The 15,799-nt window shown below is 39.7% G+C and overlaps 2 protein-coding genes across 2 annotated transcripts; both read left to right on the forward strand.

Moving 5' to 3' along the window:
* Positions 1 to 13,226: 13,226 nt before the first annotated feature.
* Positions 13,227 to 14,054, forward strand: LOC142175910 (uncharacterized). Its single transcript, XM_075242918.1, has 2 exons — positions 13,227 to 13,569; positions 13,765 to 14,054. Exons 1-2 carry the CDS (start codon positions 13,227 to 13,229, stop codon positions 14,052 to 14,054), a joined length of 633 nt encoding a protein of 210 aa, XP_075099019.1.
* A 492-nt stretch (positions 14,055 to 14,546) lies between these two features.
* Positions 14,547 to 15,358, forward strand: LOC142175911 (putative mitochondrial protein AtMg00860). The gene is made up of 2 exons (XM_075242919.1): positions 14,547 to 14,708; positions 14,768 to 15,358. Exons 1-2 carry the CDS (start codon positions 14,547 to 14,549, stop codon positions 15,356 to 15,358), a joined length of 753 nt encoding a protein of 250 aa, XP_075099020.1.
* The last annotated feature ends 441 nt before the right edge of the window (positions 15,359 to 15,799 follow it).

Raw genomic sequence — 15,799 nt, forward strand, 5'->3', positions numbered from 1 at the left:
CTAAAAACTTGAAAACCCTAGAGGTCTGATCGAATTGATTTTGAAATCTATGTTCGCACAAGCGATTGTGCGGTCCGCAGAGTTGAGATCTAGGGTCATTGGTCAAGTAAGATTTTGCAGCCGCACTTGAAATTGTGCGGACCGCAAAAATTCCACCGCGGCCGCAGAAAAGTGTGTGCGGTCGCAGATCAGGCCAATCTCTGTCATCAGAGAGTTGGCACTTTTGAAAATTTTAGTGTGCGACCGCAATGAGAAAAGTGCGGACCGCACTTCAATTCTACGGCCGCACTCCAAATTGTGCGGACCGTAGTTCCATCTCTGCGGCTGAACTTCCAAATTATGTGGTCTGCACAACTCAGTCTGTGGCCGTACTTGCAATTATGCGGACCGCACTTCCCCACCCTGCACTTATGTTCTGCAATGTGATATATTGTCTGTGTTCAAATGAATTACAATTGACTTCTGCTGTTGCTTGTTACAGAAAATTGTTAGATCTGAGGTGGAGGTGATACTTCAAAGGGGAGGGGTGAGTCTTCCAGAGGCAGAGGCAAAAGCAATTTACCCCTCGCCCTCTATAGGGTAATCAGCAAGAAAGCTACAATAGGCCAAGGACGATAGCCTGATCCCTCCGAATCTAGTTCATATGCCCCATCTTGGGAAGCATTGGAGGGTGACTCAGTGCAAGAGCAGCATGCTGTTAAATCATAGCCACAATAGCCATAGGGAAGGTACCAACTTAGAGACGAACCTTCCTCCTCACATAGCACTTCTGAGGGTTAAGAGAGTGCAAGTCAGGCTTCAAAGCCCTCTTCTACACCTGTCTCTGAAGCACCAACAGCTGCTATGGATGATATTCTGGATTATGGTAGAGGAGGTGATACCACAGTTGCCGGCCTTGAGAGGTCGAAGAAGAAAGAGGTCTGGGAGGACCGGTTTGTGAGCCTGGTTGCCTTCACTAGTTTCCATGAGTGGTGGCCGGTGAGATCACTCACTCTTGAGTGATAATTCCAACTCAGAGATCTTGACAAGTACAATCCAGAAGTGTTGAGGCAGTTCCGAGAGAGAAATGGGTGGATGTGGTTCACCCAGTCAGTTATGGATGCAAAGGAATACTTGGTCCGGGAGTTCTATGCCAATGTGGCACATATCAAGAAAGGGACCAAAGTTACAAAAGTGAGAAATCTGAAGGTGCGGTTCGACCAGATCACACTGAACTCCTACTTGGGATTTGAGGATGTGGAGCTAGTGCAGTACTTGGAGAAGCTGGCAATGGGTGATGCAGCTTGCCCTTGGCTAGCTGAGCTTCTTGTAGCCCCCGGGCCACTACCACTATGGATCACTGCATGGGTTCCTATTTAGCGGAACACCCTAAATTTTGAGGCGAAGGGATGGCAGACCTTCGTATGCAGAAGATTAGACCCGTGCCAGAACGAGACAAACTTACCTATTCCATGGGCAGTTCTAATTGCCTCTATTATGGCCGGGTACCCGATCAATGTGGGTGTTGTGATGTCAGACAACATGTCAGTGGTTGCCAGGCAGGCTGGTACTTCCTACTTGTATCCTAACACCATCATTGATTACTTTACGGATGTAGAGGTAGAGCCCAAAGACTATGACACGAAGGTTCGGGAAAAGAATCCCTTCTCTTGGTACTCTCTGATGGATGCACACAACCCCAAGAGAAAGGGTCAGCCGACTACTACCATAGGCCAGTCTGATGAACCTTCGGTGGTAGCTTCAGAGTCCACAGATGTGACTTTCACTTCAGCAGTGCCATCTTCTAGTACAACTTCCATTCCTCCAACTTCAGCCTCAGTACCTCCCTTCTCGGCTTTGAAGCCGATGCCTATGCCTTCTGCTCCACTATCTACGTTGAGAGTCTCTCAGACATTGGTGAGCCTCAACAAGTAGATGCAGATAGCTTTTGCAAAGCTAACTGACATATCCAGTCAGGTTGCAACATAGTCATCCTCTCCGGCACCCCAGATTCCTCCCACAGTTGAAGAAATATTGAAGAAGATCCTGGACAACCAGAACACTATCATGGCTACTCTGGTACAACATGGGTACGTGATTGAAGAATTGGGCAAAGAAGTAAAGAAGATGCGGAAGTCACAGGCTTCGGAGAAATCGGTGGATAAGCTCCGGCGATAGGTCACCAAGCTTGTAGCAGCCGGAGAAATTCCATTCGACATGTTGATAGACCCGCACCACCCAGGCCCAGTTCCCATAGAGCCCACCACAGCAGCTGGTAAGTCTGAGGAGCCAGACCTTGTTGCTGACACTGCTGAGGCAGTCCGTTAGATGTTCACCAACCCAGCTATTCCCGAACTTGAGGATGATGAGATCCAATTGGAGACTGAGTTTAGTGCCAATACTGGGGACACAGAGATGGCCACAGAGCCATAGGGAGTTTTCTTCACTCTCACCCTTCTTATACTCTTATTTTGTTAAGCATTGGGGATAATGCTTATTTTTATTCAGGGGGTGGGGGGGTGGAGTTTCTTTGATATTTTGATGATTCTAATGATATATTTTAATAACTATGAGACAAATTGGCCTGTAATTAACTTAGTACTATTTTCTCTCTTATCCCTCTTTATTTATATTCGTTTAGCTTTCAATAGCTTTTTGCTTTATTAGCTTCTTTATCTTTAAGTCTGTCTTCTTTTTGACTTGGTATCTTCTTTTAATTTGCTTTTTGAAGAAGTAGCTTTTTTTTTTTTTTTTTTTTTTTTTGCTTTAATAGCTTCTTTTTATGTTTTAGTTGATAATAAGCCTTCGGTTTTCTTAATGTCACGGTTCTTTCCAAAGGTGGATTTTTGTGTGAACCGGGTGACTCTTCCCAACGATGGATTGCGTGACAACCTTCTTAAGGGATTGAGTCCATTGTTGGTAGTTAGGTAATAAGAGTAGTAATAATAAATAAAAATACCTAATTGAGTCATGCTCGAAAAGTCAAACATGCTTCACTTGGTACCAACACACTTAACTATGTGCTTATAATTAAAAACAAGGTTTTTGAAAAGAAATAGCTCTAGTTAGTGACCTTTTGACTCTTGTGTTGACTTGGGCAATCATCAAGTGATTTAGTCGAACCATAGTGATTCTCAATCTTAAATATGGTCGTTGTGGGCCCTTGACTCTATCCTCTTTAACAATCCAGTTGTGTGAGAGGTGAGATATTGTCGTTGCAAGTTCAAGTACCCGTGCGAATGATCTAGAACTTGCCCCGAATGTGTTTCTTGGCGAACTTTTAAGCTTTGCTTGGCTTGAGAAGTGATTGTAGGCTCTCCTTGGCCCGCTTGAAATTTTCCATTGTCCACCAATGTTGTTATCCCTAGTCAACCCATTTGAGCCTAAAACCTTTCTCATTTGATAACCATGTTGCAAGCCTTTACCCATTTTGTCGTAACCCTCTCTTGGCACCCAAGCTTTCCTTAACATTCTTGTGAAACAATTGGCTAAAAAAGTAAGTTTGGGGGTGAGACGAGGAGTTTATCAAGGCACAAAAGAGAAAAGAAATGAGAAAAAGTAAAGGCAAGAAAAAGAAAGAACAAAAAGAAAAATGCAAAGAGAAAGTGAATAAGTTGAAGGGATTCAAAGAGAAGTAATGATGCGAAGCATGGAAAAACCAAAGAAGGAGAAAATGAATATCATGAGAGTGATGTTAAGTCTCTTTAGTTCCCCTAAGGAAAAGAAAATGCCTCAAAGAGTTGGCAAAAGCATGAGCTGATAAAATAAAATGGAGTGCTTAAGGAAAGGTGAACCCGTTCTATCATAGCTTATCCAACCTTAGTCCAAAAGCCTTCATTGCATCCAGTGATTCCAAAAGCCAAAATGGAGTGATTTCAAGCCAAGTAAGCTTACATTAGTGGTGATTTACATGAGGGGCAAGCCTATGGTACTTAAATCCGTACTTGCGACATTCTTTTGAGAGAGATGAATGAACCTTTCACAAATCGTTGAATTGAGTGCCATATTCTTAAGTGAGATAGGCAAACAGAGAGTGGAGGAGGAGGAGTTTGGGATCCACAATGACCTAAATAAAAGAGCGAGCTTCCTTGATGATTAAAGTCAACTCTTGATGCTCAAGTGTCACATTAGAACCATTCGTGCTTAAAAGTTTAACTTGCTGCCTTATTGATAATTCATAAGTATCGTAGGTAATTGTTGATCCCAATTGATGTGTGATTGATTCACCTTTGATTAGCGGATATGGCTCTTAACTTGTGGAGGAGGGAACTACTTTATTTTCTTGAGGACAAGCAAAAACTTAAGTTTGGGGGAGTTAATAAGTGGGGATTTTGACTACTTATTAGAGCCTTTTAGCTTTCGTTTTAGTCCAAAAGTGCTTAATTGTATTCCTGAAAACTGGTGAAATGAACTTAATTGCGGGAATATTGGAAGATGAGCTCCCAAAATGAAATCCAACTCAAGAAGGAGTAATCTGAACTCACGGACAAAAACAAGCACAAAAGCTCAAAGTGCAGATTACAGAATATCATCTGCGGTCGCAGGTCGTGAAGCAATTCCATCATAGTATGTTGCAAAGTGCGGACCGCACACAAATTGTGCAGTCGCAGAAGCTGGGTCAGAGCAAAAGTTCAGAGAACCTTCATCTCAAAGTGGTCGCACTCAGAATTGTGCGGACTGCAGAAGAGCAAGGTGCGACCACACTCAGAATTGTGCGGACCGCAAACAGAAAGCAGTGCGACCGCAAATTAGAATTATGCGGCCACAGATTTCCACTCCTGTCAAGCTTAAGAAAAGTGCGGACCACCGCACATGGAATTGTGCAACCGCAGAACCTCCGAAAGGGCATTTTTGTCCGAAAATTTTAGCTTTGTTTAAATAGAAGAGTTTCACTTATTTAGGTTTATTTTTGACACCAGCTGCTACAGTAGACATTTTCTTTTATTCTTTTTAGTAGTTTTTGCTATTTTGAGCTTCTTGAATATTGATTTCATCATTTTAATTATCAATATGAGTTTAATTATCATTTCTTCTCCCGTTTCTTCTAGTTTAAGCATGAGTAACTAAATTTTCACTAGGGTTGTGACTCAACCCTAGTGTGTAAACTTAATGGGTGTTTGATATATTGCTTGTTTATGGTTTGGTATTTATTATCTAGCCTTGTTCCTGTTTTTATTTGAAGAATTAATAGTCGCAAACACTAATTCATGCCTATTTGACTTAGTCTCTACTTGAGAAAGAGAGACATAGTCTAGGAAAACTTGACTAGCAAGAAATTGGGTCAATCGAGAGATTGATAAGCCCAATTAAAGGTTTGAACCTAGATATAGTAAAACCCAATTTAAGCTTCTTATCAACTATTTTGTTAAATACCCATTTGGACTTGAGAAAGCCAAATTGGGCAAAATCACTCTCTGACCGAGAGGTATTGAGTGGGTTCTTGAGTGTTGATAGCTATAATACACCCCGACCAATAAAACAAGCTTTAAAGTTTACAATCCATTAGGCAAACACCTAGGTGAAGGTCATAGACCTAGGCCTTTTATATCATTTGGAAAATAACAAAAAAACAATTTCCTAGTTTCATTCTTTGAATCGCAATCATAGTTTAGTTTAGATTTTTAAACAAAATCAAATATTGCGGAAGTGCAAATTTAGATATACAAACTCACACTCCAAGATATATACCACTAACACCCATTCATATAGCTCCCTGCAGAATTCGACCCCGACTCTTGTTGTGTATTACTATTGCATTGACCGTTTTCATAACCTCAAAGAGAGGAGTGAAATTGGACAAGCTCAACGAGGCCTAAAAAAAGCAAAACTCTAGGTAAGGGATTCATTGAGGCCATGAAACAAGCTTTTCTGGCGGCATATTAAGTTAGTGAAAGTGATAAAGAGGAAGAGAAAGAAGATGAGACTATCAATCTATATGCTGTAATTGAATCACACGAGTCCAATGAGTCTGAAGCTCATGTACAACTAGGGATGCACATTGGAAGACCCCCTCCCTTTGATGGACATCACTTTGATGAATGAAAGATGCGTACGGAGGTGTTCCTTCAGGCAATGGATTATGACCTGTGGATAATTGTCAATCACGGGTCAATCATACCTACAAAAGTGCATAGCAATGGAAAGAATAGAATCAAAAGAGAGGAAGAATATAATTCTAAGGATCGCCAGATCATCCAGAAGCAAAGGACTTCCTTTATAGGAGTCTGCCAAAAAATGTTCTCTACAAGGTGTCCTCCTGCATCTCTGCCAATGACATATGGAGGACTCTAGAAGCTGATTATGGAAATAAAAATATTGAGTTAGCACTGATGGCAATTAAAGAAAGCAAGTCAGAAGAGGAAGTGATAGGGATGATGACCATGAGTGATTCAGAGGCTGAAGACAAACCAAATCAGGTAAGTATCTCTAATCTGAAAGAAAACATTCATGCTATGTCTAAAAATAGTTAATGGCCATAATAATAACCATGATGAGTGAAATGGATATGTTAAGTGTTGGAAATGATCAGTTGGTAAGAAATATTGAATCAAACAAAATTGATCTTGAAAGATAGATTAAAGAACTTAGGGACCAAGTCCTTGAGTTCATTACACTTAATGAGCAACACGTTTCTCCAAATGGAAAGTGAATAATAAGTGATTTACAAAACAATCTTGAAAAAGAACTGAAAGAGCTTAAGGATAGTCTGTACGATGTTGATAGAAGGAACAAAGCACTACAAGAGAACCTTGAAAAGGCAAAGTATGAACTATCTAGGTTAAGCAAATGGCATAGATCTTCTGATGTCTTGAACTGGATTAATGAGAATTGCTGTACAAATAAATTAGGAATTGGCTACTGGAAACCTACCTCGATTTGATTCTAAGTATGTAGGAATTTCTAATAATAAGATTTGTACTCACTATGGAAAGGAGGGGCATTTCAGAGACAATTGTCTTGCTTTAATACACGCTCAGGTCAAAAACACTTTTGGCCTACCTAAGCATGTGGAAGTTAAAGGAAAAACAAGAGTCACTCCCTATGTCCAAACTAAATGGATTAAGATCAATAAGAATGAGACTTTCAATGTCATGCCTTACTAGGCAAAAAGAAACCTGATTCATCCTTTTTTCCAATAAAAAGGGACCCAAGCGTGTCTGGGTTACCTAAGCTAACTTGTGATTTGTTGAAGGCTATAGTGAGAGGAAAAAATCAAGATTGGTATCTGAACAGTGGTTGCTCAAGACATATGACTGGTAAAAACAAGAATTTTCTCTCACTAACAGCCTTCCAAGGAGGGAGTGTGTCCTTTGAAAATGGGAAGAAGGAACAAATAATTGGAATTGGTAAAGTTGGTAAATAACTCTCTCATTCTATAGAAGATGTATACTGTGTGGTTGTACTTAAGAATAATCTCCATAGTGTCTCCCAAATGTGTGATAAAGGTAATGAGATAAAGTTTAATTCAACAATCTGTATTGTCATAAAACTGGATACAAATGAAAATATTCTGAAAAGTAAGAGACATAACAATGTCTACAAGATATCTATTATTTATCTCCCCCAAAGTGAGCATACATGTTTAAGTATAGTTAAAGATGATCCACTACTGTGGCATAGAATACCGGGTCATGCCGGTCTGTCCCAACTCAATAAGTTAGTAGTAAAGGACTTGGTCCTTTGGGTTACCAAAAGTTGAGTTTACATATGATAAGGTTTGTGATGTATGTGTCAAAGGTAAGCATGAAAGATCATCTTTTAAATCTAAGAAAGTTGTCAGCACCTCTAGACCCCTTGAACTTATTCACATGGACCTATGTGGACCCAAGCGGGTAAAGAGCAGGGAAGGGAAGAGGTATGTGTTTGTAATTGTTGATGACTTCTCTAGGTACACATGGACCTTATTTCTGTCTCTAAGGATGAAACCTTTGATGTATTTTGTGTGTTTGTCAGAATGATTTAACAAAAACTAGGAAGTTTTATGTCAAGTATTAGAACAGATCATGGAACTGAGTTTGAAAACTCTAAATTCCTTGAATTTTGCAGCATTCATGGCATGGAACATAGCTTCTCTTAACTTAAAACTCCACTACAAAATGGTGTTGTGGAAAGAAAGAATAGATCTCTAGAAGATATGGGCAGGACTATAATGATTGCCAGTGGACTGCCTAAAAGCTTCTGGGCTAAGGCAGTCAATACTGCCTATTACCTATTAAATAGGTGCATGGTCAGACCCATTCTTAAAAAAATTCTCTATGAGTTACTTCAAGGAAGAGGTCCCAACATCACCCACCTAAGAGATTTTTGTTGTAAATATTTTGTGCATAACAATAATAAAGAAATTCTAGGAAAATTTGATAATAGAAGTGATAAGGGAGTATTCTTTGGATATTCACCACATATTAAAGCATATAAAGTGTTTAATAAAAGAACTATGCATGTGGAAGAAAATATTCATGATGAATCTAACAATATGGCCGAGAAAGGTTTGTTGGATGAAGACTATGATATAGGACTCATAGAGGAAAGGATTTCTGAAACTGAAGGAGAATCTGAGAAACAATCTGAAGGAGCATCAGTTAATCAAGAAGGTTATGAAAGTGACCAGGAAGTACAAGAGGAAGAGGAAATCATTATGACAAATACTCAAACAGGCGAAGTTGTACGCATTGTCATTGGTCCTTTAGGCGACTCTTATGCTGGACCATCTCAAGGTCTACAAGTCAGGCCATGGAAACACCAAAGCTCTCATCCCCTTGAAAATATCATTACTGATCCAAATACAAGAGTATAAACAAGATCATCCTTGAGAAACCTGTGTGCACTCACTGCCTTTTTGTCTCAGATAGAGCCAAAGAACATCAAGGAAGCCTTAAAGGATCCAAACTGGATAATTTCCATGAAGAAGGAGCTAAACCAATTTGAGAGGAGCAAGGTTTGGCATCTGGTATAAAGACCCAAAAACATAACTGTTATAGGAATCAAATGGGTGTATAAGAACAAGCTGGATGAGCAAGGAAATATCACAAGGAACAAGGCCAGACTGGTAGTTCATGGATACAATCAAGAAGAAGAAATTGACTATGATGAAATATTTGCTCTAGTAGCCATAATAGAAGTCATCAGAATGTTGATAACCTTTTCTGGATATATGGAATTTATACCATATCATATGGATGTAAAGAGTGCATTTCTGAATGACTATTTAAAGGAGGAAGTGTTTGTGAAATAACCTCCTCGCTTTGAAAGTGAAGAATTTCCTGATCATGTTTCAAATTGGACAAGGCTTTATATAGACTAAAACAGGCCCCAAGAGCTTGGTATGAGAGACTCTCAAAATTCCTCATAACCAATGACTTTCTAAGGGGAAAGGCTGATAATACATTATTTCTGAAGAACAAAGGAAAGAATCTTTTGAATGTACATGTGTATGTAGATGATATTATTTTTGGGGCCACTAATGAAATACTGTTCAAGGAATTTGCTGAAATAATGGGGAATGAATTTGAAATGAATATGATGGGTGAGTTGAATTTCTTTCTTGGACTACAGATCAAGTATACACCTATTGAAACCATGAGTCATCAGCAAAAGTACATCAAGGAACTCTTGAAGAAATTTAACATTGATTCCTCAAAGTCAATTGATACTCCTATTACCATTGCAACAAAAATTTATCTAGATGAATATGGAAAAAATATGGAACAAAAACTATATAGAGGAATGATTGGTTCACTTCTATATCTCACTGCAAACAGGCCTGACATTATGTTCAGTATGGGTCTATGTGCAAGGTTTAGGCAAATCTCAAGGAGTCTCACTTAAAGGCAGTCAAAAGAATACTCAGATACCTAAAAGGAACTCCTGATTTATGCATGTGGTATCCAAGAGGATATAATTTTGACTTAGTTGGTTATACTGATGCTGACTATGCAAGTTTTCATGTTGATAGGAAAAACACTTTTGGAACAGCTCACTTTCTAGGTTTTTGCCTTGTGTCTTGGGGAATAAAGAAGCAGAACTTAGTGGGCTTATCTACAGCTGAAGCAGAATATGTGGCAGCAACATCATGTTACGAACAATTATTTTGGATAAAGCAGCAACCCAGGGACTATAATATTTTTGTTGATTTGAGTTTCTATCTTTTGTGACAACACCAGTGCCATAAATATTACTAAGAATCCATATCATCATAAGAGAACTAAACACATTGACATCAGATACAACTTTCTTAAAGATAATGTGCAAAAAGGAAATATGTCAATAACTTTCTATAAAACTGAACATCAAATTGCTGACATATTCACTAAGGCACTGAGTAGGGACCATTTTGAAATAAACGAGCTGGAATTAGGATTAATTAAGTCCTCTCACTAAATTGAACCCCAATAATTGGCTAGGAAAAAGGGCAATAACTGTAGATGTCTGAGTAACAAATACTTGATTCAGTCTCATACTTGTTTTAAGTATACACACTTGCCTTAGAAATCTAACTGATGTTGGTGTCTTATGATATTAACCTATTGTATCTGAAGCTTTACTGTGGAAAGGGCTAAGGAATTGCAAAGGAGTTGGTTCTCCAACTCAGGTACATGCCATCTTGTTAAAAGCCATTAAAATTTAATAACTGGAATTACTACTGTAATCAGACTTCCCAAACCAAGTAGGCATTGATTCTATCTGTTATCAAAATCAAAGATCAAGGGGGGATTCTATTTAATTAAGAGTTCTATTAATTCTAAAAGCATGTTTGTCAAATATATCCGTTTTTAGAGTCCTGTTGGAATTCAAATCAATATCCTCTCTCTTCTAGTCAAATTAGGACTACTCCTCTTTAAATCCATCTCTTCGCGCCTCTCTCAAATTCACTATTTTTCTTTAAACCCTATCCAAGAAACAAAGAAAATTATCTCGTCTCTTCTTCATCATGACAAAGCTTAGCCAAACTCCCTCAAAAACTAAATCATCCTCAAAACCTAGCTCTAAATCCAAAGTTAAGAAGCTTATGCCAAAGAAGAGGGTGAATCGGTAATTAGCTCTACACCATTACCTGCTTCTTCTTAACCCCATCATCTAATATCACTGTACCACCACCCACTGTCACTCTTCCACCTCCATCCTCTGCCATCTGTGCACCTCCATCTCCAATAACAAACACCCAAGCGACTATGACTACACCATAGACCACCTCCAAATCCACAAAGGTTAAGGCCACCTCAAGGAAGTTAGTAAAAGGTGGAAAACCAGTTGACATTGTTGTTGTTAAGGGGGAACCAGCGATTAAGGGTCCTATTGCTCAAGGGGAACCTGCAATTGACAAGGATGCTCAAGTAAAACCTTCTCCATCAAAACTTGATGTTCTAGCATCTGCCATAGATGTGTCCCCTCTAGATATTGTTGAACCCCTGAGAGACAAAATACATGTTGATGGTAGGCCAGAAACTCATATTTTAGCGGTAGTATTGCACTCTAATTACCACATTTTATGTGTGTTTGAACTTAAATAATAGTGAGTTACACTTATTACGTATTTTATGCCTTGCAGGAAGTGATTACGAGTAAAAAGTTAATTTGAAGCTAAATCGAACAAGTTGGAGCTTTGAAGTCTGAGTAGAAGCCTAAGAAATTAAGTCGGAATCATGTTCGGGGGTCGAGGACCAAGTCTGGATGTCAAAAAGTGGATGAAATGATTTACTCCGAGAAAACATCACTGATGCGCCCTTAGAGCTAATGAGGTAACTATCGAAGATGGTGAGGGCCGAAGATTCAATCTAAACCGACCCTTGGTTGAAGACCAGTTCGAGAATGCAGCACCCAGGCTTGGAAGATCATTGGGTGGCTATGCTAGACCAGTTTACAATCAAGGACTGTCTGGTGTCAGACCTTCACCCATAGCAGCAAACAACTTCGAGTTGAAGCAAGTCTTGCTTCAAACCATCCAAAACAATTGTATCTTTAGAGAAAAGGTGAATGAAGATCCTAACACTCACTTGATGGACTTTGAAGAAATCGTGAACACCTTCCAATACAATGGAGTATCAAAAGATGTGGTCTACTTAAGGGCATTACCCTTTTCATTGAAAGATGACGCGAAGAACTAGCTTCGTAGCTTACCCACATGGTCGATCAGGACATGGGAAGATATGACCAAAACGTTTATTGACAAGTATTTCTCAGCTGCAAAAACAAGGAAATTTAGAAGGTAAATCCATTATTTCTACCAGAAGGAGACAAATGGTTTTCGAAGATGGGGAAAGATTCAAGGAGATAGTCAAAAAGTGTAAGCACAACGGAATTGAATTGTGGATGCAACTCCAGGATTTTTGGGATGGACTGATATCCTCCTTGCAACGAACTCTGAATACTGCATGTGTAAGTCCACTAATGAAGAAAACTCCAGAGAGGGTTGTCTTAATCCTTGATAAATTATCTGAGGATGCTAGCCAGTGGCCTGCTGAGAGTAATGACAGAAGAAAATCAGTTAGGGTCACCAGGTGGACTGTAACACATCCATGCAAGCCCAGCTAGACACCATGGCCAAGGAGATAAGAAAATTGACATTGGCCAAGCTATAGAGTGAGGCACAAACAGCATGTGACTTTTGTGAAATGGGACACCCTACACATGAGTGTCAAGCTTCAACTGAGAAAGTCAACGCTGTGGGGAACTATAATAGAGGAAACTACCAATGTGGGAAAAACTAAAATGCTATGGGTCAAAGACATCAAGATTTTTTGTGGAGTTCACCTAGTGGGAGTTTGAACTCATGGCAGCAAAATAATCCTAGACCCCAGGGTCAAGGACCACCAGGTTTTCAGAACCAACAGAGGCAGTAGTACTAGACACAACAGTCAAATTAGTCTAGTATGGAAGATCTCATGAAGGCGTTCATCAACAAATCAAATGAAAAATTTGAGACTTAAGGCATAACCATCCAAGAATAGGGCACGACCATCCGGAATTTAGAAAGACAAATGGGACAAATTGCAAATTTGTTATCTAAGAGGGCTTCTGGGACTCTACCCTCTGACTATGAAAAGAACCCAAAGGAAGCAATCAAAGTAGTATCTCTGAGAAGCGGCAAAACATTGGCTGACCCAGTGGTGTAAGCTAGGCCCGAGGTGGTGAACAAGAAAACTGAGACACTGGAAGACAAAAAGAGTGAAGAGTAGAAAGGCCAGAGTAGTGGGGTACAAAAGGAGATTGAAGAAAGTAGACATATGCCATCACTACCATTCCCTCAAAAGATGAAGCAGGAAAAACTTGACAAGTGTTTCGGGCGGTTCTTGGAGATAATCAAGCAACTTTATGTGAACATTCCATTCACAGAGGTACTCACTCAGATGCCTGCTTTTGCTACGTTCTTGAAGGAAATCTTGTCCAGCAAGAGGAAATTAGAGGAGAAAGCAGTGGTCAAGCTAAATGCCCAATGCAGTGCCATATTGAAAAATAAAATTCCTCAAAAGTGTGGGGACACAAGAAGCTTCACCATACCACGCTCGTTAGGGAGTGAGAAATTCGACAAGGCCCTATGTGATTCTAGTGCTTCTATAAATCTAATGCCTTTGTCTGTATTCAGGAAACTGAAAAGTGAGCTTGGAGTGATCAAATCAATACCAGTGTCCCTATAACTGGTTGACCAGACCATAATATTTCCTGAGGGAATCATTGAGAATATTCTAGTTATGGTGGAGAAGATTGTGTTCCCCGTATACTTTATTGTGATATATATGGAGTTGAACAAGGAGGTGCCTCTAATTCTATGGAGGCCATTTTTATCTACAGGCAAAGCTATCCTTGATATCTACAAGGAAAAGCTTATGCTCACAGTGGGCAATGAGAAAGTGGTGTTCCAGATGAAAAGGATGATGAAATACCCCAGTGATGAGGCGTCTGCCTACTCGTGCTTCAAGCTAGATGTTGTTGGGGAATTGCCTGAAAAATACAAGTTTGACAAGCTTGTGGGGGATACTCTAGAGAGGTGTATTATTCAGTCTAGCATAGTGGAAGATGAACATCCTCAAATGAAGAAGGAGGCTGAAGCTCTTGAAACTGAGGATCAAGTAGTTGATTAGCATGAACTAAAATAGGAGGCTTCTTAGCCTAGTGTGGAATTGAAAGTCCTCCCTACTCACTTGAAATATGCTTTTCTTGAAACTAACAATTTTCCTATGATTATTTCTACTTAATTGATAGGTACATAGGAGCAAAAGCTAGCGGAGCTGCTAAAAAGTACAAAAAGGTCATTGGCTGGAGTATAACTGATATTAAAGGAATCGGTCCGGCTGTTTACATGAATAAAATTCTACTAGAAGAAAAAAGCAAGCTAGTGGTGCAGCCCTAACGAAAGTTAAACAAAAATCTGAAGGAGGTAGTGCACAAGGAGATCATTAAATTGCTAGATGCAGGAGTGATTTTCCCCATATCTAATAGCCAATGGATTAGTCCAGTGTAAGTTGTACCCAAGAAGGGGGGCATGACAGTGGTGAAGAATGAAGATGATGAATTGATCCCAACACGAACAGTCACCAGGTGGAGGATGTGCATTGATTATAGAAGGCTGAATGATGCAACATGGAAAGACAACTTCCCTCTTCCCTTCATTGATCAGATGCTCGAAAAAGTGGTTGGACATTGATGCTACTGTTTCTTGGATGGGTACTCAGGCTACAATCAGATACCCATTGCCCCAAAAGATGTTGAGAAGACTACATTCACCTGCTCGTCAGGTATTTTTGGTTACAAGAGGATACCATTTGGGTTGTGTAATGCACTTGCCACTTTTCAGAGATGCATGATGTCTATATTCTACGATCTAAACGGGAAGTGTCTAGAGGTATTCATGGATGATTTTACCCTTTTTGGTGGTGACTTTGATGATTGCTTGAAGAATTTGGAGCTTGTTCTTGAATGTTGCGAAACCACTCACCTAGTTCTTAACTGGGAGAAGTGTCACTTCATGGTGAAAGCAAGAATTCTCTTGGGCCACAAAGTGACTACACATGGCATTGAAGTTGATAGAGCCAAGGTTGATGTAATTTCTAGTCTCCCTCCACCGACTTCTGTGAAGAGCATAAGAAGTTTTTTAGGACATGATGGGTTCTATAGGAGGTTCTTCAAGAACTTTTCCAGCATTACCAAGCGGTTGACTACATTGCTAGTGAAGGATGTCAAGTTTGTTTTAACTGTGGAGTGCTTAAGAGCATTTGAATTGATAAAGGAAAATCTTGTGAGTGCTCCTATTATGGCGACACCTGATTGGAGCCAGCCATTTGAAATAATGTGTGATGCTAGTGATGTGGCTGTGGAGGCAGTTCCGTGGAAAAGAAAAGAAAAGAAAAGATATTTAGGCCCATCTACTATGCAAGCAAGACGTTAAATGATACTCAAGTCAACTATGCCACTACTGAGAAAGTGTTCTTTGTTGTGGTCTTTACTTTTGACAAGTTTAGATTATATCTTGTGGGGAGTAAAGTGATTATACACATAATCACTCAACCTTGATATATATGTTGAGTAAGAAGGAGTCCAAGCCGTGTTTGATGCGGTGGGTGTTGTTGCTCCAAGAGTTTGACTTGGAGATCAAAGATAGGAAGGGCACAGAAAATCAAGTCACAGATCATTTATCTTGACTTGAGAGACCTCCGGTTGAAACAGTTGAAATAAGGGAAGAGTATCCTGATGAGCAGATTTTCTCCATTGTTGTGGTCTCCGAAAGGCCGCCTTGGTATGTTGATGTAGCCAACTTTTTGGCTAGTGGATGGTTGCCTTGTGACCTCTCTCATGATTAAAGAAGAAAGCTTCTAGGTAAGGTAAAAAG

Source organism: Nicotiana tabacum, chromosome 22, assembly GCF_000715075.1.
Source record: "Nicotiana tabacum cultivar K326 chromosome 22, ASM71507v2, whole genome shotgun sequence".
NCBI lineage: Eukaryota > Viridiplantae > Streptophyta > Magnoliopsida > Solanales > Solanaceae > Nicotiana > Nicotiana tabacum.

Excerpts from the sequence above, each read along its gene's own strand:
- LOC142175910 (XM_075242918.1), top strand. The coding sequence starts at position 13,227 with ATGAAGCAGGAAAAACTTGACAAGTGTTTCGGGCGGTTCTTGGAGATA. Across the intron at positions 13,570-13,764 it reads TGTATTCAGGAAACTGAAAA|GCAAAGCTATCCTTGATATC; the intron begins GTGAGCTTGGAG and ends TTTTATCTACAG.
- LOC142175911 (XM_075242919.1), top strand. The coding sequence starts at position 14,547 with ATGCAACATGGAAAGACAACTTCCCTCTTCCCTTCATTGATCAGATGC. Across the intron at positions 14,709-14,767 it reads TACATTCACCTGCTCGTCAG|AGATGCATGATGTCTATATT; the intron begins GTATTTTTGGTT and ends GCCACTTTTCAG.